This window comes from Anser brachyrhynchus (genome assembly GCF_964034855.1).
Source record: "Anser brachyrhynchus genome assembly, chromosome: 22".
Lineage (NCBI taxonomy): Eukaryota > Metazoa > Chordata > Aves > Anseriformes > Anatidae > Anser > Anser brachyrhynchus.
In genome coordinates, this window is record NC_137715.1 from 1,937,388 (window position 1) to 1,959,434 (window position 22,047).

The window sequence follows — 22,047 nt, forward strand, 5'->3', positions numbered from 1 at the left end:
TGGTACCCAGCCACACAGAACAGCCCATAACAGGGACACGTCTCCTGCCAACCTCTCCAGATCCTTTGATATTTCCGACAGTGCAGTGCAGGAGTCTGACTTTCACATTTTACCTTGCATCGCTCAGCTCCTCTAAGACTGCCCTGCTTTGTTTCCATAGCTACACCCAACCACATCTCTTTGAAATTGGATTTCAAAGCAAGACAAGCCTTCAAAGGAATTTGTCCATTTAACAGAATATCATTAGGAGAGAGCCTGTCTGCTGAACTTCAGACCTAAAATGATTAAGGTGGGGCTTTTATCATGTAGTGAGGCAGCTTTACATCTACAGCCCATAAAGCCTGATGCTGCAGAAGAATGATGCAGTGGAAGTTGCCAGTCACTGCCAGACTCCCTCACCTCCTTCCCAGCTGACCACTATACCAAATTTGTAACCTATTCACACATTCAAAAATGAAAGTGGCAAGAAAACAAAATAAAAAGGTCATTTGTCTGGGAATCAGTCTGCCTGGCTCTATCTCCTACTGACTAAGGTTGGGTAGAAGGCTTGGCTGGGCAATTGCATGGGGCTAAGGCTTTGAGTAACAGCACGTACATGTGCGTAGCAGTTGGGACTCTGTGCCTCAGTATTCCTCAGTAAAATGGATTTAATAATAAAAATGTTTTATTATTATTAACAAATAATAACACTATGTGATGCCTGGTAAACATAGCCTTAACAAGATCTTCGGAAAGGGCCTGAGGGGAACATCCTAGGTGCTGAGCTCTGCCTCCAGCTGCCAGGGCCATGGATGTTTGCATAGTCCAAGACCACAAAGAGTGCAACAGTGCTAGCATCCACACCTTATGCTACATTCAAGGCCTTTATGAGAACCTTAAGATCTGTAGAAAAGACCAAAAATCACAGGTGCAATACATCCCAGATCAGAAAAGATCTGGAGCTTTACTGATGTCATAAACACTGCAACAGCAGTAAATTTGTTGGGTGAAATCCCCAGCAAAGGAAGGCAGAACCCCACCACCTGCAAAACAAGTCGCTGCTAGTTTGATGTAGGGAATAATTCCCTCCAGACCCTAAATACGATAAATTGGTTTAACTCTTGAGCAAGACTCACTGACCATCTTCTAGTTTATGCTTTCAGACTATTATGTGAGCTACAGAAATGCAGAGAACCTGTGAGATGATCCTTTTCCTTGCAGTTGCATGAACATTTCTTCCTCTGAGATTTGCATTGATTAGGTTTTATCGACCTTTCTGGCATATCTGAAGGCAGTTTCTTCCATCTAAGGGACCTCATTCATTCTGTTACAAACTCATTTTTAAAGTTAGTCAGTCTCAGCAATCAGCTGATTTTTATTTGTAGTCTGTAATGAACCAATGAGGATTTCTACATAGAAGCATTTAAATATTTATCCCTAAACACTTCTGGGTGAGAACATGTATACAGATCCATCAAACATACACATCCACCTACACGTGCTACCATTTCTTGCATACAATCAGAACTACTCAAATCTGTGAGGAGCCTTAGGCAGCTAACAGAGATTCACGTTTTGCTCCCATAGGAGATTCTCAATCTTCTAAACCCTGACTCATGAAACACTACCTGACTAGGAGATGTAATGGGGAAGACTACTGTGATGTATATGCATTCCAGCAAGGCAATCTCCTTTGTGAGGCCCTCTGAACTGCAGCAATGTTTCCTGTGCTGCGTTTGGTGCCGCTGCGGAGCAATTTCTTGTACACGGCAAAATCAAGATTATGCTGCAGCATTGCTGTCAGTGTGTGCAAACTCACACAGCAGTATAGAAGGTAAAGAGGAAAGGACAGAAACTGAGTGAACTTCACACCCAGAGTAGGAAACTTGTAAGGTCTTGAGTGGTACTGTCAACGTGAAGTCTGTCTGCAGGTTGTTCTGAAATTACATGCATGTAGAGAACACAGCCATGTGACAAATCAGAAGTGGTGGTGTGTTTCGTTTTCCAGATCTGGAGAGTAATCAAACCTTCCTGAGCAGGATGGAAAACACAGTGTCTTGTCTTCTTTGTGACTAAACCCAAAATGGCAGCTGTCACTTCAGCGTTACCACTGTAGGAGACTCAATACACAGAAAACAGCGCAACATCACTTTTCCAGTAAATCAGCTGCATACACTAAACATGCCTCTGGTCACGGTGCCTTCACTCCTCCTTTAAAGCCATCCCTTCTGACAACTGTTATTTATATGTGAGTTATTGAGGTGCTGCCCCACAGGCATAAAATTACATATTTCAACCAAAAAGACACAAAAGAACTTTGCAGTTGCTTTAGGGGTTTTCTCCTTTCACTCCACTGCCTGCAGTGCAGAAAACAATAGAATCGCAGGCACACATGCCCCAAACCAAAACCACAAAGCACTTTGCTTCATCTTACGCCTGCTCGTTATCTGATTTGTACCAATCAACTGAAAGCGTAACGGTCTTTTCCCCAGTTTCACCTGTGAGTCTCAGAAAGTGGGTCACAAAGCACGTTATCGTATGGAGGAGCACCTCTGTTATATGCTTCCATCATTCCAATAGCTGTACCTTTGCCAACATAGCTCTTATATCGCATCTGTGCCATAAACCTGAAACACACAGGTTGCCGTGACTGAACCAAGCAAGAAGCTTGGGGCAAAGCTGGAATCTCCTCCAGGTTTCCTTTATGCAAAGCCTGCTACCCAACAACTAAGCCTTTATTCCTTCCAGGTGGCACACCCAAAGAGCAGTAAGAATCTGATTCTGCAAACATTTGGAAATATGCTCAGCCTCTAAGCCGTGTGTCTCAGTCTATGCACGCTAGGAGTGCAACACACTTTTTCTTTTCCCCTACAGATTTTTTTTTTCCAGCTTGTGATAATTACTGCGGCAAGATGGCTTGCCCAGAGCCGGGGGGCTGCAAAGCAGCAAGAGAAGCAGTTTTAGGGGGCTTCCTTTGAGAGTTCAGAGAAGCCCTTCCTCATTACGCTATGATACACCTCAGTAGACAGCGCTGGCTCTACGTACAGCGTCAGAAGCTCGTGTTGTGTTATGCCCTTGGTGAAAGCAGCAAGCACCAACATTTGTGTAGCTATGTGGTTTTCAATTGGTGGCCAGCATAGCCTGATTGCATCCTTTTTCGTAATCTCAAACACTTGCTATGTGGTGAAAATACAATTAAGGATCACGTGCCAGGGATAAGATACCAGAAAGGTAAAAGTGGAAAGAACGTTCAGAATAGCGTTTTCCACATGCTGCAAAAATAAGTACTTGTTTGATACCAGGACACTGCAAAGTAAGGATTGGATCCTCCACACTTAACACATGGGAAATCTCAAACTGGTCCTTGGAATCGTTGACGAGCTTCAGATACAGAAGGCTGCGTTTGGTTTTTCAGCGTAGAGCTTAAAATTTGGGAACGCAACGGTGAAAAATTATAGTGGTATCCCCATAGCCAGCCTGTGTTAATTCGTTTATATAGGAGAGGAGCAGATGTAGGACTGCGGGTTAATCTAATGCAATGCCATTTTTGTTTGGTAGAGCGCAGCTCGCATTTATTGCCTGCCACGGAGCAAGTTAAAGCGCGCAACCCTGCCGCTTCTCCGCGCGAGACGCAGAAACGCGCGCGGCTACGCTGTGGCCAGGGCCGAACGTAGCCCCCTTCCCGTGCAGGACGCAGGGGGGAAGCCTTCCTGCCGGCCGGCGCAGCACCTCCGCCCCCCCTGCGGCGGGCCCGGCCCCGGCCCCCGCCGCGCCCGGGGCAGCCCCGCAGCAGGTGCGCGGCGCCGCCCCGCTGAGCCGCTCGCGGGGCCGCCCGGCGGCCGCGGCCCCCCGCGGGGCGTCCCCGCCCCCGCTTCCTGCCGCGCTGGGTCCCTGCCCCGGAGGGACGCGGGCGGCGGCGGCGGGGCCGGCCCTGGGGGAGAGGCGGTGGCGGGGACCATGCTCCCGGAGGAGGTTCGGAGGCTCCTGGAAGGTAACCGCCCGCTGCTGCCCGCCCCGCCGCTGCCGGGCGGGGGGAGACGCTGCAGGACTTGTTGCGCCTCGCCGCGCCGAGCCTGAGAGGGGAGCGGGGGCAGGTGGGAGCCGCGTCTCCAGGGGCCGGCGGCTTCTGGCGCGGCCCGGCGCCCCCCCCGCGTGCCCTCGGCTGGCACCGAGCGGCCGCGCCGGCGAGCCCCGCCGGGATGGGGCCGAGGAGCGGGTCCGAAGGGCGAAAGGAACTCGGGTGCTGCGGTGAGCCCTCGGCAGGCTTTGGTCGAGCCGTGGCGGCGGTGCCGCCTGGCTGTGTGTCGCCCCGGGGGTGCGCTGAGCAAGCTGGCCGTGGGCCCTCGGGGAAGCTCCAACCCCGCTGGAAGCGGGGGCGCAGCCCGGGAAAGCAGCGCTGGCTTCAGGCCCCGCTTCTGCTTGGTAACGCGAAGGTGACCTCCCGAGGCCCCAGCACCCGGTGAGCTGTGCTGAGAGCTGACAGCACGCGGCTCTGCGTGCCCGCAGGATGGTACGTGGGTGGCCTCTGAGGTTGTTTTTCCTGATTTCTTTGCAAACTCGAGCTGTTACACCCCAGCTCGCTGAAGAGGTGGGTCGGACAAGCAGAAACTGTTCTAAAAAAGTTCATCTGTAAAACTGCGCTTCACAAACGTGAATGGATTCTGTGCCGACCTTTGCAACTCCTGGTGACCCTGCAGCGGGGTGCGGGAGGGCTTGGTGAGAGGATTGCCCCGCAGAGGTGGCTGCGTTAGCCCTTGGGACGGGCATTAGCGGCTCCCACAAGTTCTGCTCCGTTTGTGCTACCTCTGGCTTCACCTCCCTGCCCGGGCCTAGGCACCATGAGGGGTGCTGCAAACCTGTAGCTTCAAGGCTGTTCTTGTTTAGGGAGCTTGGCTTTTTCGTTTTTATTTCTTAAAGGGGAGAAGAAACAAGCTGTAAGTTGTTAGAGCTCTGAGTTCCGTTTCTACTGTTTGGGACTGAATAACTGCTTACTGCTTCTTTGGTGTCTTGTGAGAAAGATTTACGCAAACAGGGGAAGCTGTACTCGGGGTTGGTGTTTTTACTCTGCAGTATTGCCTTACCTTTCACACTCGCCTCCGTTCACATGTTGACTTCTCCTGCCCTGTTGACTCTTGCTGACCTCCCCATAAATAAACCTGAGCAGCAGCAGCGTCAGCCCGTTGCTGAACGTGTGCGCCTTTCTGACGCATCCTGCCAGCGCGGATGCGGGTGGGCGGTGGCGAAGGAGCTGTTGGTGTGTTCCTGCTCGACGGCTCTGAGCAGTTGTGTTCGAGCCTGGTCTGCCTCAGGGGTTTGTGGCCTTTCGTTTCCTGCTGCAGCGGCTCCTGACAGTGCGGAGCACTGGTCCCCTTTGCTGTGAGGCCGGGGGTGCCTTCCAGTCCTGGGACGCGTCAGTCTGAGAGTGAGCGTGCAGCCTCTGAGCCCATCAAAGCTCACTTCCAAATGCTTTGTGTCTTCCCCCAGATGTAGGTATAAATTTTCTCCTCTGTTTTTTAATCATGGGGCCTTCAGTGAAGTTCACCCTTTCACATTTTTGATGTGCAGCACTTTATTGTTCAGTGCTGACACTTCTGTAAACAACTCATTTCTGCACCTGCCACCTTCCTTTAACTTAGATTATTTTCTTGTTAGCTGACTGTTTTTAATTGAAGGCTTCAGATCTTCTAAAGCACAGCCTTTGTTTGCTGACAAGTATAGCAGGCTATGAATGGAGATTAATTGCATGTCACATATCTCTGTATCAAACTTGCTGTGTCTTAACGATCTATATATACAGTCTTGAGGCCTTCCAGTGGCTAAGGAGGTTTCTTGCTATGCAAGCTGGGGCTGAAGGAGCTTAAGCTGTTAGCGTTTGCAAACTGCGTTACAGTAAGAGTTCTTAAATTTAAAGTAAAAGGTAAAACTTGAAGAGTAAATGTGTACTATTGTACAGGCAATAATATTTGCTTCCTTATATTAACCTTTGGTCCGTATAGTGCAGGACTGTATGCATGATGCCCAAAAAACAGGTAGTCATGGCTAGCTAGTAATTCTTACGCTGTTATCACTGGAGACACCTCTGAGGTTGCAGTGGTTGAAAGACAAACTCTATGGCTATTTCATGGCTACGTTGCAATCCTGCAACACTTACGAATGCTTATTGCCTTATGTTTATGAATAGATGTGGTTGTAACAACTATTACTTTGTTCCACATCAAACATAAGCGATCCAAGTTCTCATTAACACTACGTTGCCTCCTAATTGCATGGGGTTTCAGTTTTGGCTCAGTCAGCTCCCTTTTAAAACTACTTTTGTTAAAGATATTCCATGTTTGTTTGGCACAGATTTCTTCTGAAGGCTAAAACAATGGTTCTTAAAAATGTGATACATCTCTGACAAATCCAGGACTTCTGTTTTTCTTTGTAGAGGCAAAGGCAATCTGGCAGTCTGATTATTTTCTCCCTTCACCTGCCCTGACTGATCCTCTTCATCTCAGGTAGTAGGTCTGGAAAGCCATTTTCTTGCTGGAGTTTGGGCAGCAGGAAGGATGGAACAGATGCTGTACTGTGAGACCGTGACTGCACCTGCAAAGCATAACAAAGCTGGTAGCTGCTGATAGCAAGGCGAGAAGCCTCAGTGCTGTTTCAAAAATAAGCAATAAAATGTTCTGCTTTGCGAAGGCTAAAAAGCTACAGTCGGTATTGATGTAGCATCACGAATGGCCCCAGAACTTAAATATCAGGGAATTTGGCATTGAGACTTGGACGCTGCAAATTTGGGAAGCTGTTCTCAGTTCCTGCATTGGAGAGGGACCCTATCAGGGAGTGTAGGGATAGGACAAGGGGGTAACAGCTCTCTACAAAAAGAGGGTAGGTTTGTATTAGATGTTAGGAAGAGATTCTTCACTCTGAGGGGGGTAAAGCACAGGAACAGGCTGCCCAGAGAAGCTGTGGGTGCCACGTGCTTGGAAGTGCTCAAGGCCAGGCTGGATGTGGCTTTGGGCAATCTGCTCTGGTGGGAGGTGTCCCTGCCCATGGCAGGGGGTTGCAACTGGATGAGCTTTAAGGTCCCTCCCAGCCCAGCCACTCTCTGACTCTGTGATCCCCTCTTGCATGGGGGAGAATGTCCCGTTAGTCCATTGCAGGATGGTGTACGAATGTTGCTTCGGTTCTTAAGGTTTTCTGACTTGATCCCATAAAAGTAGGAATGTTCGTCTGAGAACATTCACGATTAAATCATCCGTTCTTTAATTTGCTGAAAAGTTTAAAGAAAAAAAAAAAGTGTGATAGCTCACAGCTTTTATTTGGACAAGGGGGATGATTCAACTACTGTTCCAAACCCCTGGCTGTCTCGGGTAGCATCCTGGAAATATTAATGCAATTTTGTGGATGCTTAAGGTATCTGCGCTCTGTGTTGATAGGTGCCATAAACTCTTTTAAACTGTTTTTTTTTCACAGCCACCTGGGGTGGTAAACTGCAGCAGGAATTGTGTGAAGCAGCAAGTAAGCGTTGGAGCAGACTGGTTAGCTCAGGATTAACTTGCGTAGCTACAGTGTTGTGGGTCTGGGGACCTGTTCCTCTGTATTTAGGTTTTCTGTTGTTGGCCTTCTGATGGCAAATGAGTAGAAAAGAGCAAAAAAAATGATGTTTGTGTGTGCACGGAGAGAATACACATGGCGTCTAAATACCTTTCAGATCTCCTTGTTGAGTGCTGATTAACTCCTAGAATTTAGTGCTGCCATTAAAAGGTTATTTACTGCCTGGACTTCAGTGGTTGTGACATAATTCTTACAATATTGTGCATTGCCTGCAGGATTAAAGTGGCTATCTGCAATTGCCTCTAGAAACCCTCCTGAAACACTTGATGAAATTTCAACTGTTTCTTTTCACCTCACCTTTTTAGTTGCAGGAAACGAAAAGGAGAGTCCTGTAAACTTTCAGAGTGGATCACAGAGAGCAATCTATAAACATCAAGAATATAATGTTACTGACAAGCAGTAAAACTAACATTAGGGTGATTTACTCTAGAGCTGCTTACATATTGCTCTTCCTGATCCACTTTGAGAGTTTATGGTTAGGCTTTCTTTTTCATTTCCTGGTGCTATAAACATAGTGGCTGGCTCTGAAAGGGGCTCTGCCTGGCTCGCAGGAGTGACCGTAGTTCGACTATAACTTATCCAGCAGCCGATCTGTGCTGACATCGCAGTAAGTAAATGCCATATTAGAGCTAATCGCATACTCACGGAGCTAATCTGTGTTTAAAAAGGACAGAGATGCAACTGATATTTGCCCAGATTTTGGGGGCAGTTTGTGTTTCTTGTTTTTTTTTCCTCACTGACTATGAAAATGCTGTGCAGTTTTAAAGCAGATTTGTATATAATAAATTGTTCCCTTAGCCTCCATCTGTTCTTATAGTAAGCTTCTCAGAGAAAGATGTATCTATCCTTTGTGCTTAGATGGATGTGCTTGGTTATTTTCTGTGCAGTGTGTAAGTGGTGCAAGTCCAGCAGTGTTAGGCTTGTCATAAGTTGCTACTATATCTTGGGTGTATAATTAAAACTGCATGGAGATGTTCTGAAAATTAAATTTAGCCTAAGGATTACAGGATTGGCCTGGGATTTAAAGAGCTTCACTCAGCTGCTCTAGCAAAGCTTTTGTGTGATCCCAGGCGGGCCACCCAGGGCTAAATTACTAGCGGGGAACTTGATATTAATAGGCATTTTGGGAGCTCCAGGAGTCCAGACACGTCAGGTCAACACTGCTGCTGGATGTAGGTGTGGGTTTGAGAGCAGTGCTGTGAATTGGTGTTCCTGCCCATCAGCAGAGCTGTGACAACTGTGCATGCCCTTGTCAGAGGTGTTGTGCTAGGACACTTTGATATCCTCAGTGCTGTCTGTGGGCTTTAGCCTCTGTTTCTTGGCTGCGAAGTGCTGGCTGTAGTGTGGGGCCGTAGACGGTGAGGCACTGCTGGCTCAGACCTAGTTCTTGTGGGTCAAGAGCACTCGTGGCGGGAGGAAAGGCAGGGAGACAGCAGAAGGAGTTGGTGGGGACTTGGAGGAGTCTGAATTTGGCTGAAATGTGCTTATTAGCGATCGCTCCCTTAGAAACTGGTGCTTTCAGCTGAACAAACCCAGAAACAAGAACAGGAGTGTTGTGGAAACAAGCATTACTTGGATTCACTCCTCCTTCCTCAGGCTGCTGTGTTCAGAGCTCGGTCTCTCTGGTCTTGCCTGCCCATCACTGAGGACCAGGTGGGAAGAGGCCCCTGTTCCTGGGGATGTGCCCGTGCATTGGCCTTGTTCCCTTCCATGACTGGGCACGGAGCAAGCTCTGTACTTGCTCAAGCTCTTCACTTTAAAGAGCTGTTTTTTCTTCCCTCAAGCTCTAAGCTTTTCTTATGTTTGTTATAGGTGACAAAAATAAGGGCTCATGACTTTAACAGAAAAAGATATTTATTTCTATTGTGGCATTTTTGATCTTGAGTGTGCTTGCAGGTGGAGGAGCTGTTTAAGGAGCTGTGAAGATTCCTGGGGTGTACTAAACAGTGCTGGCTGCTGTACTAGCAGCTGAAGCATAAGGAGCTGAAAGTCTTGCAAGCAGGATATTAAACTGACATTAGTATCTCAGTATGGAGTGTGAATTAAAGGTTGGAGAGGCCTGTGGATGTACAACACCATAGTTTTGAAGCCAGTCTTTGCTAGGGAAAGTTTTCAGTAAAGCTGCTGAAGTACAAGGAGGATACTCTCCTCTACAGAGCAGCTGTGATTGGAACTGTCCTATTTTCTAAGACTTTTTTGAGGTTTCTGTAAAGAATGCAAATATTCATGCGAATAGAAGGTACTTCATCTCTTCCAGTTCAGGTTAAATTTCTACATACACTTTCCAAGTGAGTGAATACCGTATTTACTTCTGTCCAACTGTCTGCTGAGTAAGCACATACTTTGTTTTGGCGATAACCTTGCAGACGTGATTCAAGTCTATGTAGGCTAGTGTAACCTACCTGTTGTTCGGTGCTTGTCTCTTATCAAGAGTGTCCTTGTGAAACCCAACCACAGGTTGGGATTTCCTTTAAGTGTTGGTGGATACCTTACACTGATATTAGAAGTGCTTTGGATCCTTTGAATGACATTACTTAATGCCAAAAGTCTTTCACAGCAGCATATTTTAGGGTTTGTTGTAGCAGAGTGGCATGTGGAAGGCATTGGGTATCCAGATCCTTGTTTCTTGGCCAAGAACAGGTATCTGCCTGTGGTTTTAACTTGTAGCTTTCTCTCTACCAGATGCTGAATGTTACCTGGTGGATGGACTGCAGAATGAAAATTTGAGCCCTAAAGCAAGGGAGCAGAGGGATGCAATTCTCTTCAGCTTTCAGCAAGTCAAAGCCAGGTATGTATTGTCTGCATAACTTGCCAATGAAAGTGCTTCAGAGTAGTGCCAAACCTTGAGGTACCACATGCTGCATTCAAATAATTGGATAATTGACCCATGCTTTGAAAGTTAATGGGCATTCAGGGCTTGGTATAATGTGAGTGCACTGCATACTGGTTTGTGCACCCTCCTATTTAACGCTAGCCAGTTATGTTTGGCTGTCTGCAGAGTTGTCATTGCTTGTCCTTGGAATCTTTGTGTTTCAAAGTAAAGATTGTGCTTTGGGCTGTGTCTGTAGAGCTCTTTGCATACTGATCTCTGATCCTGTCCTGTTCTTCCTTCTCCATTGTGCTAGAGAGGATTTTGTGGAAGAAAATTCAACACTTGATACTTAGGCACATGGATAAATCAATACAATGAGCAAAGGCTCATGCTGCTGAAACTATCTATTTCACAAGTGGCTCCTGAACTTAAACAGGCATTACCTGTACTTTGATACAGTAAAAAGGAAGAACGACTGCTTTCCAAGTTAAAACTTGGGTCTGAACTGGGTTCCAAAATCTCCTGTCCCCAGGACTGTTCAAACCTTCAATGAGAGTATGAGCTGCATCATTTGGATTTAAGTGAAGCACACAAAGGTGGTGCTGTCATGCTCAGGGAAAATCAAGAAACATAAAACAGGAAAACATGTTGCTGGAGGCTTAAATAAAACTTTCAGCCTCAGCTGCATTAGATTTTTGGCTAGAAATGTGATATAGAGCTTGCTGTTAATGCTCTAGTTAAAAGATATGAGTTGTGTCATTTGAAGTTAAGATCTGACAATAAAACTCAGGGTGGCTGACTGATATAAGCATCCAGTTTAAATAAAACTGCTGTCAAATCCCTGAGATGCAGAGAATTTTATCCTTTGGAAGGGCACAGCCAGATTCTATTCCCTGCAGTCCCACTGAAGAACTTTGCAAGATGCCCTGCTGTATCTTAATCGATCTTTCCTGCTGGCTAATTAAGCATCAGTTTTACTCAGCAACTCGGGACTGTGTAATTATCAGCCTGGATTGCCCTGAATAATTGAAACAAACTGAATGCAGAAGATGGAAGCCTTTGGAAAATGGGGCTGCAGCATATCTAATGGAGGAAAGGTGTGTCTAGCAGTGTATTGGAATACTGGAGAAGAAAATGCTTGTTTGCATGGTTACAGCAGGCAGGTGTGGCTTCTCTGAAAAATTCCCCCTTGTTGCCAGGTATTGACTTGGGATGGAAACAGTTAAGTAAACAGAACTATGAACCTGAAGTATTCACGTTGACAAGCTTTTTTTCAGCAGTCCTGAGAGCACAAAACTTTAAAAGTGAGCTATTATCTTTTGTATAATGCAACTCTAGGTCTGTTTTGAATGAATTTTAAAAAACAGCATCACAGAATCTGATAAATGTACCAAGTACTTGGCAAACTTACCAAATTGCTGTTGCTTTCAGAAGTAGGCGGTCTGTCTTTGTGTGCTGATAGAGCTGTGAGTGGCACTTGAGCAGTGGGGTAAGGTGCTGCTGTGACCATCTTCTCGGGGGCCTTTGGCTCCTTAGAGATTCTGTGCAGTTCTGGTGACAGGCTCAAGCAGCAGCAGCCTTTAGAGTCCTGGGGCAAATGTTGCGTTCTGTGTCACAGAACCAGCCTAGACTCTTACATTTTTCTCAGCAGAATAATACAATTTGGGATAAAAACAGTGTCATCTCAAATGAGCAGGATATACAGTGAAGCAGCCTTTGCATCAGGATGGGAGGTGATGCACAAATTCTTCCTGGATGTTCAGGTTAAGATATGGGCTTCAACCCTGTTGCTTGTTGAAAGAAGACGTTGCAGATACTTCTGGAGGGGAAAGTGAGACCCCTGAGCGAAGGGTACAGGGCGCTGCTGATCTCCTATTTGTGTTTTATTGCTTGGTGGCATTTGGAAATGGTGAGAAGAACGGTGTACAAATGTCCTTCTTCTGACCGGAGCCATTAATGCAATGATTTGTGGTGGGAGATTACTGTAACGATTACTGTATCTTTTATTTGAAAGGATCTAGGCAGGTCTTGCTCCTGGGGGTGAGGTGCAGGTTTGTCTCTTCAGGGAGCTTCCTGTGGCTTTTGTGGCGGGTATTCAGGAAATCTTCGGCAGTCGCGTTCAGGAAGCGCCTGCCTCCCCGGAGCAGCCCTGCTTTCTGCCGCTTCGCCTCTGCACGGTGGAACACAACACAGCGTGTAGGGTTTCATTATTTGGGTTCATAATGGACATAAGTAAACTGCTAAACTACTGGAGAGAGACACGTGTCTCTGAAAGGGAAGAGCTTAATCTAGTACGATTATCCTGAGCCAGTCTCAGTAACTGTTCCTGTAACTTGGCCTTCAGGTCTTTATATCGCAGCTCTCCCAGCGGCCTCGTAACAGCCCCCCTCCAGGAGGGTCGCTGATGACTCTAATGTGAACAAGTGTTTGGGCTTTATGTCTCCACGTGCTACCTGTGAGGATATATTGTTCCCATTTTATCACAAGAAGTGCAGGAGGCAGGGAGCGGATTTGTGTTTGCAGGTTATAATTTTTTCCTGGGCAGCCTATGGTATTTTTGCTGAAGGAGCCATGTCAGAGGCGTTGCAGGCAGCAGCTGTGGGAAGGCTGTCACCATACAGCTGAGTTATGAGTCCCCGCACCATTTTACTTTCAGAAATCATTTGGTTATTTAAAACCAAATGTTCTCTTCAAATGGCTCTGGTCTGTAGAAACAGTTTCTATCTCCCCTCCCCCTTGCTAACTCGGATCCTGTTTCACTTTCTGATCTCATGGGTAAATCCAGGCCTAGAGATTTTTTTCCTAATCTTTTTGGTGGTGTCAATAACCTCTTCTTTTGTTGCTTTCCCCAATTGCTTTGTGTGGCATCCAGAAAAGCAGGCCACAGAGCACAACTGGAGGCTTGGTCCCCAGGAAGGAACAGAGCACAGGATGGTGGCTGCAGCACGGTGGCGTGGACGCAGTTGCTTACCTTGACCATAGGCTGAGGACGTTGCTCCAGTCCCGCGTGGAAAAGCAAAGTGTCTGTAATGGGTCGAATTTGCTAAAATAGCAGCTTTGCACTGGGGGAGGGCAGGGGAAGGATGTGCTGCTGGGGCAGAGTTTTTCTTGTCTTCCAGAAGCCCCAGAGGTTGTTAGTTGCTTCTGTTTTAGGTTGGTTGGTGCTGAGGGTTTGTTTCAAGCTGTTCCTTGAGAGCATTGCCGTTTCTTGTGTCTTAACAAAGCCAGCTGCAGAGCTAGCAGCAGATGTCTGACACCTGGGACGAATCAGATACATGACTCCACTCAGGAACACAAGCCCATTCTTGTCCTTTGGCAAGAGCAGTAACAAAAAAAAAAGTTGTCTTGCTGTTAAATGACTTCACCTCACTGTTTAGACACTTCTAGAGCAGTTACAATGGCAGAGGGTGAGATGGGGAGAATGGGATTTATTTAAAAATATGGAGATAAATAGTTCCTCTATCTCCTTAGAGTCAGCCAGTTATTAGAACTCCCTGTCAGAAGGCAAGCTTGCACTGATGGATACAAATTATTAGTATTTTTTTCCTGATGCAAAATGTAATAGTGCTAAAAGGAGAGCTAAGGCAGACCTGTTGTATATCAAAGCAGAAGTGAAGAGAAAGATTCAATGTTGAGTTTCTTACATACACTCACTAGCAAATCCAAAATAGGCACTGAAACTCTACCTTCGCTTTGCCCCACTCTGACTAAAACAACAGCGTGACCCTGAGGCTCAACCCTGCTGCTAGTAACTAACACAGGACCATTTTCTCTCATTCTTTCCACCAGCAGGAGCTCCCATGAAGATAAGGCTCTTCACCTCTGGGTAACAAGCCCAAAACCTCATTTTGCTGCCTCACTGTCTAATCCTTCTTAGTTTATGGCAGTATTCCCAGTACAGCTACTGTGCTGTCAGGGAGAAGTCAGCACCTGGCCTTCTAACCAGGCAACGAAGAGCTCCCAGCCATCTCCTGGCCGGCTGGAGGCAGCCAGCCAAAGCCAGGGGCTTTCCCCGACCGCCACGGCCGCCGTGCTGCTGTTGGGGTGCCCTGCCACAATCACAGGGGTGCTGTGGCTGGCATTACGTTTGGCTTCCCAGCCTGCGCAGCAGTGTGCTCCCTGCCTGGCTGAGGGATTCAGGTGTCTGAGATAAGCCTGGGGTGGGTCTTAAATGTCTGATCATGCAGTGAAGCCCCACAGCTGTCCTGCTCTTTCAGTGGGAGGTTGGTCTCTGACACAGTGAGCCTTGTTTTGTAAAAATGAAGTTCAGAAAAATGAACAGTCTCTGAACTTAGATTGCTTACCCTAGGTGCAGAGATGTCTTTCTTTGCAGAATACTGAGGGGATCCAAGATGCTCCCGGTACCTACATGTGTTTTTCCATGCTCTGATTCATCTGAGCTGCAGGAGTACTTGTCTTCAGGGAGCAGACTCACTGGGATGGGGTAGCACCATCACCTCGTTTCTGGTATATGCTTTGCCACACCTGGCCCTTTGAAGCTTTGAGTTACACAGGTGCAGTGTTACTGTCAGGAAGAAATCCCTCTCTTGCTGCTGTAGCTGGAAGAGGATGGCTTGGCCACAAATGTAAGGATAAACACAGTGTGATCCCCTCTGGTGTGAGGGCCCTTGGAGTTGTACTGCAAATCTCGGCAGGCTGTCGCAGCGTGTGGTTTGTGCACAGTCACAATAAGCTGCTGGTTTTGTTGGTTTACAAGCGTAGCTGAACTGTGGCTATTTCAACACCAGGGGAACATCGCCCAAATTCTTGGGTTGAGCTTGGTTCTTCCTGTGACGAGGTAATACCGTAAGACTGTAAAGGGTTCATGAATGGAAGTACATTGAAAACTTTGTATAAGCCAGACTGTTTAGCCTATTTTAATAAACTTTTAAGTGTATTAACTTCCATCTATTACATCAGCTTCAACCTTATTTTAAAGTTTTGAGATTGAAATTAAAGAAAATGCAATTTCAGGGTAATTTTGCTTCATTAGTGTAAATGTACTGTCTGTAACTCCCACCAATATTCAACTCATTATGCTGAGTAATGTGCAATACCAAGATAAAAAAGAATTTAAGAATGTGACCTTATGGGCAGATAATTGAGCTCAGCACATTAACACCAGGGCTGGTCTATAGCCCCACCGCATTGTCCTTAATTAGGCAAAGTGCTGTTCTCCTCCGTGTTCTTCAGAGAGCTGAGATTTATTTGTTCAGCAAGGAAACAATTGTGCTGAGCAGGATTTCATTCTCACGTCGGCCATTAAATAAAAAAAAAAGCCCCCCTCACTTCAGAAATACTTAGAAATTTTTGGATTTTCAATTTCTGTCCCACGAATGAGCTGCCCAGGATGCTTCTTCCTTCGTGCAGGGGAAGCACTGGCGTGGCCTGGGGATGTGTAAGTGTGCGCCCGGCGCCGCGCCAGCTGGTGTTAATGGAGATCTAAAGACTGCCACCACCCTGCACCAGTACAGCTGTGCCTGGGTGTGTGTGAGCACAGGCATTCCTTTAGTTCGCAACAGTCAAATTTAATACTGACTGCGGTGACTACTTCTTTTTAAAGTCTGGTAAAGTTTCCGTTAGGATGTTCCCAATTTATTCTGTAATCTCAGTAGGGGATTTTTTCCTTCCATTGTGGGGGAGAAAGAGATGAGGAAGGAATTCTCCTGTGTTAAGATCAGGCATGGCAGGGGAACAAAGTCAGTTCAGCTGTTATCACATTCTACCTGCTTTTATACCTGGGGTGAATGTGGCTATTCGCCCTGCCAATAATGCAGTTTGGTGCCTTCTGGGTTAGGCTCCTTTCAGTAATTTGCATCATTTTCCATTCCGGTTGATAAAATTACCCCTGTTTCACCATCCATTTCCTTGTGAATGCATTGTTAATCTGAAACCTGAGGACTGTAAATGATTGAAATTGTGTAACCAGAGTCTTTGCATAGCTGCTGCTGCTGCTTCTGTAGCATTTAACTGAGAAATGCATTTGAAGTGGTTTGTAACACACTTTGCTAATGGTGAGCTCCCCAATCCCATTTTCATCTTTTCCTGCTTGAAATCTTGTACAGCATTGATTTTAAAAACAAAATTTTGCAAACATTAAAAAGCAACAAATACTGTGCACCAAACAAATTAGACTGTCTTGAAATACCTAATTTAACAGCTGTGGTGATATTAGTGTTCTTAATTGGACAAGAAGATGCAGGAAATTTGATTGAAACTTGATTTTATTGTATGGTTCCTGACAAAATTGAGTCTGAGAGGAAAGTGGGGTTTAGGCTCTACAACTTTAAAGCTGCAAAGAGACAATTATAACCATCAAGCTTGACCCCTGGCATAATACAGACCATAAGATTTCAAACAGCAATTTTGCTTCTAGCCCCAAATTGTTCTGGTTCGAGTCCTTCAGCTCTGGGATTTGCCGCAAGCAGTGCATGTTGGTCAGCGAACTCGAGTGGTGGATGGGAGGAACGGGTGTGTCGATCATATGTTTTACTGGCTTTCTGTGCCATTGATGGAATTTGTGACCCCCACCATGCAGCAAGGGATTGGAGTCCCAGGGCGACTTTACTCAAGTTTTCTGTAAAGGCTGGGGATGAAGGCACGAGAACAAGTTATCTCTGTGCCTCAAAGACAAGCCGAGTCCTGTGCTCATACCAAAGAGCAAAGTTAGACTTAGTGTGGCAGTAATACTGACTGGGGAAATTTGGTCCTGGCGCATTTCACAGGTTAATATGTCCCTCCTTTTGGAAGAAGGGATTTTTTTCTGGGTTTTCCTGGTTTAAACACTGCCACAGAGGTGAAAGGAGCGTTGAAGTAACTTGCCTGTAGTTTTGCTCCTCGAGGGAACAGTCCCTGTTTGGTCAGGCCTGGCAGCATCACTATCCACAGTTGATTACTTTCGAGTAAAAGAGCTATGAAAAGCAAATTCTCATCTCTTGAAGATGACTCTAATACTCGGAAGGATTTGGATAGCTTAGCTTCAAACCTAACAAGTGCCTAATTGGAAGCAACCCCAAAAGCATCAATTTTACTTCTCCAGCAACAAACCAGTGCAAGGTTAAGGCCTGTGGTCAAGGTCCTGAGGTGCCCTGGAAATGTTCCACTCCTGAAGACCAAGTCGTGGCTCTGTGGGAGGTAGCAGAAGGCTCTGGTCCTTCTAGACAAGGCAGTGAGAAATAAATGTTAGTTGGGGCTGAAGGGGCAGCAGGTTCCTGTTGGGAACAAGGCAATCTGGCAGACTTGACTGCTCTGTGACTCAGTTTCCCTCAGTAACATGACAGCATTTTTTCATGACAATTCACCCTTTGAGGTCTGTTTACACAGTTGAGTTGTGATTTTGATTGGGCCCAGTTGGAGTCATAGCTACTAGAGGCTGATAAATTGAACTGAGATGTGCATGGTTTTCAGGAGCAAAGAACATAAACATTTCCAGACAAGTGAGACTCCCTCGTGTTTGCTTGTTGACTGTGTAACCTCAAAGGCTAGATGATCATGAGAAACTTTGTGTTTTAAGTGGAACAAATCTGCGGCTTTCTGTCTGGCCCAAAATATGTACCGATGAGGTGAGAGAGGTGGGTGGTTCATTGCAAACGATGTGAGGGGAATACTTATAGGATGTCTTTTGTTAAAGTATTGGCAGTGCAACACTCATTCTTTGGCTTTGTAACAGAAATCTGATATTTTGGGGCTAGTTCTTTTGCTCTACATCTCACATTAAAATTCTCCATACGTTCCTCTGTGGCTTTGTTTTGCTGAAGCTAGTTAATCACTTGTCACGAGTCTTCCCATCTCTCTCCACTTCTTCAAGGACTAACGTAGACTGGACCTTCATATTTGGCTGAAAGCTCTTTCCTACGCTTTAAGTGGCCTTAAGTGCCACTCTTCTTAGGGGATTCCACCTCCAGCTGGTGGACAGAAGCTTTATTAAAACAGTGCTTAGAAGGAGCAATATATTTGGACATCTCTTAACTGCTAATTCCCAAACTTTCTGGGTTGAAAGAAAATGAATGAGAAGCTTTTACTCTTGGTGTTTGAGATCTAAGAATTGTTGATCACGGATGAAAATTTCAAACCTCATCCCAAGGCAAACAACCTCCAAAACACATTCATCTGAGCAAGGCTTAGATGTCTGGTTTCCAACTTGTCTGTCTGGATCAAGGGAGAATTTGTATGGAGCAATTACAATTTTTACACACTTAGTCCAATAATTTCTCACAGGAAATAACTTTTGGGGTGATCCCCCGCAGAGGTAAAGAACTGCACGCTGTCACTGCCTGTTACGCCCAGGTAAAGATGCAACGTGCTTGTCGGTTAGAGATGTCTTAACTGGGAACAAAAATCAGATTTGGCCTCAAACTCCATACAACTAATGTGTTTTGGAGGGTGGCCCAAGATGAGTAACCTCGTTCTACCAGCTGAGTTCCTCCTCTCCTGCTGCACAGAAACACGCTTTATTCTGGGTCTATAAGCATGCACATGACTTGTGGCTGTAGATGTATTTAAACTAACCCTGTTCGCTGCCTAGGTTGTAATAACAAAATAGGCATTTTGCCTAAATAATTGCATTTCCTGAGTAGTGTAGGAACAAAAAAAATAGTCTCCCTTAGAACTGTGGAAATATAACTTGCTGAATAAGTAAAGCTGATGTTACCTGTGGAAAGGGAGTGGGAGGAACACATGCTGAAAGTCACCCTTTCTCCCGTGCCATCGTAGGCATATAAAAGAAAGAAATCCTATCATTTCAGTGAACTGACAATACTGTGCTATCATATCTGGGTGCCTTTTGAGCTCTCAAGATAAGTAATTTATCCAAATTCTTCATGCAGTCAGTGGCAGATAAAGGAATTAGGTCATTACTCTTTCATCTTCTGTAAGAACAAGACCATCTTCTCCCACTCCCGATTAAAATTTAAACTAACTTTACATTCTGTGCCTAAGCCTTTTCAGAGTGAAAATGATCAAAGCGTGAGATTAAAAACACATCCTGATCTGATGAGATTAGAATTTTGACTGTTTCCTTATGCCTTAAAAAAAAAAAAAAAAAAAGGCAAGACATCTTTTTGGTATCAACCCCCCGCCCCCCAAATTGGATCAGAGTGAAGCTAACGTGGGCTTGCTGGTCCAATAGGAAATGGAACTCAATTTTACATTTTTTTAAACCATTTTACTGTATTAAAAATGACAGAGGTTAGAAACAAAGCTCTTATACTTTTATTGAACTGGAATTAGAAGTGACAGAAAATCATTTTGGTCCTAGTGCAGTAAATGTTATCACTAAAACATGTTCAGGGGAGATTAGGACAGTCTCTCAAGCACAAGAGACAAAAGTTCACCAAACAAGACGTGATTTCTCTGTCCTTGTCTCACAGCCGTTGGCTGGCCAGGGGACGAAAGTACTGCGGCTCTCGGTGGGCGCCGGACCCGGGGGCGGGCGGTGGAGGCCCCCACTGTGGGCTGAGCCCGGGGAGAGAGGCTGCTCCTCGCCTGGGAGCATGCTGAGCGCGGGGCTTGGGCGCACGGCCGGGGCTTGAGGGCTTCGTGCGTTGCAGTAACGGCCCGTGCTGGTTGGAAGCAAAAGGATGGAGCTGCTCTGACTGCTCCCCTGACCTGGGGCAGGCAGTGTGGCTTTGGGGAGTGAGAGAGAGAAGGTATAGCTGCCGCAGGATGGCTAGGAAAGCCTGTACTAAAAGTGGGGGAGCACTGCCGAGAGTGCCCCGGGGCCAAGAGGTATTTACGGCCCTTTCTAGCTGCAAGGCACACTGGTGTGGCTCTTTCCAATAGATTGCAGCTGTTACTTATCACTGTGGGAGTCCGTTCTCCCAGAAAAGTTTCTTCTGTCTGTGCGTATTTTTTTTGTCCAAAGAAAACAAGTCAGATATTATGCCCTTAATCAGAATTCTGTTGTTGTTTTCTAATTAATCTGTGTCAGTAGCTTGAATGTTTGTATTAAATCATTTTCTTCATGAAAGCTTTTAATGAGGAAACAAATTGATTGGATTTTTATGTACTGGATTCTTGCCACTAATGCCTATAGACCAACCCTTTGTTACACATTTTGCCTGTGAATGGGTCCTGTGGCTCATCCTCAGTCCTTGAGCTGTTTCCAAAATGTGCCAGTGCTGTTCCCATATTAAAATGGCTCGTGTTAGCCAAAGGTGTGCTCAAAGTGAGAGAGAAAGAAATAATGGAGGATTTCTTCTTGGCAGGGCTGTTTCTGTGGTGCATGGCCCTCTGAAGTAGTTCTGGTGTGTGAGAGCATGAGCAAGCTGCTTGGGGCAGGGCATCGCACGCTGCCTGGCACACGGGGCTTTTAGATGCTGTTGCAGGAGAGCTACGAAGCGTGGACTGACAATGTGTATCCCACGAGTTTTCATCTTCGTGGTTCTGCAGGGAAAATTCTCAGTCTTGGGTCTGTGATCTTCTACATTGCTAAATGAGTACAGAATCTCCGCTCAGTGGAGATAAATTTTGAGCAGGAGGGTTGCAAACCAGCGTAGTAGAGAGCTGGCATGAGCGGAACAGGAGGAAGATGAGGAAAAGAACTGGAAAACACAGCGAAGATGCTAAAGCTGATCAGGGCGTCTTGGTGCATTAAAGTGCCTTTTGAACTTCCTAATGTGACCTGCTTGCACGAGAGCTGCAGACAGATCGTGTCCCTGTGAGCAGAGCTCGTGGCGGTGAGGCGCTGAAGGGCAGCGTGCCTACTGCGCTCCGCAGTGTTGCGGGAGGGAAGGTGCGAGGTGAGGTTAATTGAGGCTGTGAAGGGAAAGGCCATGTAAACACCTCTCTTGAGTAGGAGACCTGTTCTAATGGCAGGAAGTTGGGAGCCTTTGAAGCTGTCGAAAAGGAGGAGATAGGAGTAGTGAAAGAGGTTCCTTAGGTAGCAGAGGATGTCACAGGGGCCAGTTAGCATTCGTAGGACTGGCAAGAAACGTCTAGAGGAAATTCACAAAATGTGTTTTAACCATTCACTGGATTCCTGGCAGCGTGTCTGGTATAATTCTTCCATCTGTCACTTGCTTATCAGGCCAGAACAAATCAGTAAGAAAATAACGTATGCTTATGCCCTTTTTTTTGTCTTTTAGGTATCACTTGGAATTTCTGCCCCGAGGTGAGTACAAGGCAGTGGGGAAGGAGGCGTGATTTCTCCCAGTTTTGAACTTGGGGAGCAGGGAAGGGCTGGTTGTATGGTATTTTCTATGCAAAGTCAACAAGGAGGAGAGCTATTCATTAAAACAAATACGTAGCTCGTGTGTGGCAGTTCTGAGGGATGGGAAGGGGCAAAGCTGGGGTAAGGGCTATAACAGGAGCTGGGGTTAATATTCTCCCTGGACAGAAGTCTGTTTTTCCTTACTCTTGAGAGTAAATGGATGGGGCAGCCTGTTCTAGTGGAAGGTGCCCCTGCCTGCGGCCTGTGTCCCTTCCAACCCAGCCATTCTATAAAATAATACAAAAATGTAAACTTTCTGTCTTGGACAAGCTCAGGAAAATTTTCTGCATAACTCTTGTTTCTAGAAAAGGATTGAAATTCAAAAGGGCAGCATGTTCCTGGGGGCCATTGACTTAGGAGCAAAGACTGTTTGGTAACCTTAAGTTACTTCCAGTCTTGTTGCTCCTATGTTAACTTGAACTCGAAATTAAATCAACCTCCAGGTGTA

The 22,047-nt window shown here is 46.1% G+C and overlaps 1 protein-coding gene across 3 annotated transcripts in view; it reads left to right on the forward strand.

Moving 5' to 3' along the window:
• The first annotated feature begins 3,812 nt into the window (after nt 1–3,812).
• Nucleotides 3,813–22,047, forward strand: part of SKAP1 (src kinase associated phosphoprotein 1) — a 147,744-nt gene continuing 129,509 nt past the window's right edge. The window contains exons 1-3 of one of the 3 annotated variants that reach the window (XM_080564698.1): nt 3,813–3,970; nt 10,261–10,366; nt 21,475–21,500. In XM_080564698.1, the coding sequence (XP_080420824.1) occupies nt 3,937–3,970; nt 10,261–10,366; nt 21,475–21,500 (166 nt within the window). In that variant the 5' untranslated portion in view covers nt 3,813–3,936. Of the gene's footprint in view, nt 3,971–4,163; nt 4,228–10,260; nt 10,367–21,474; nt 21,501–22,047 lie in introns of those variants that run through there. The other 2 variants (XM_080564697.1, XM_080564699.1) reach the window with 2 other exon arrangements.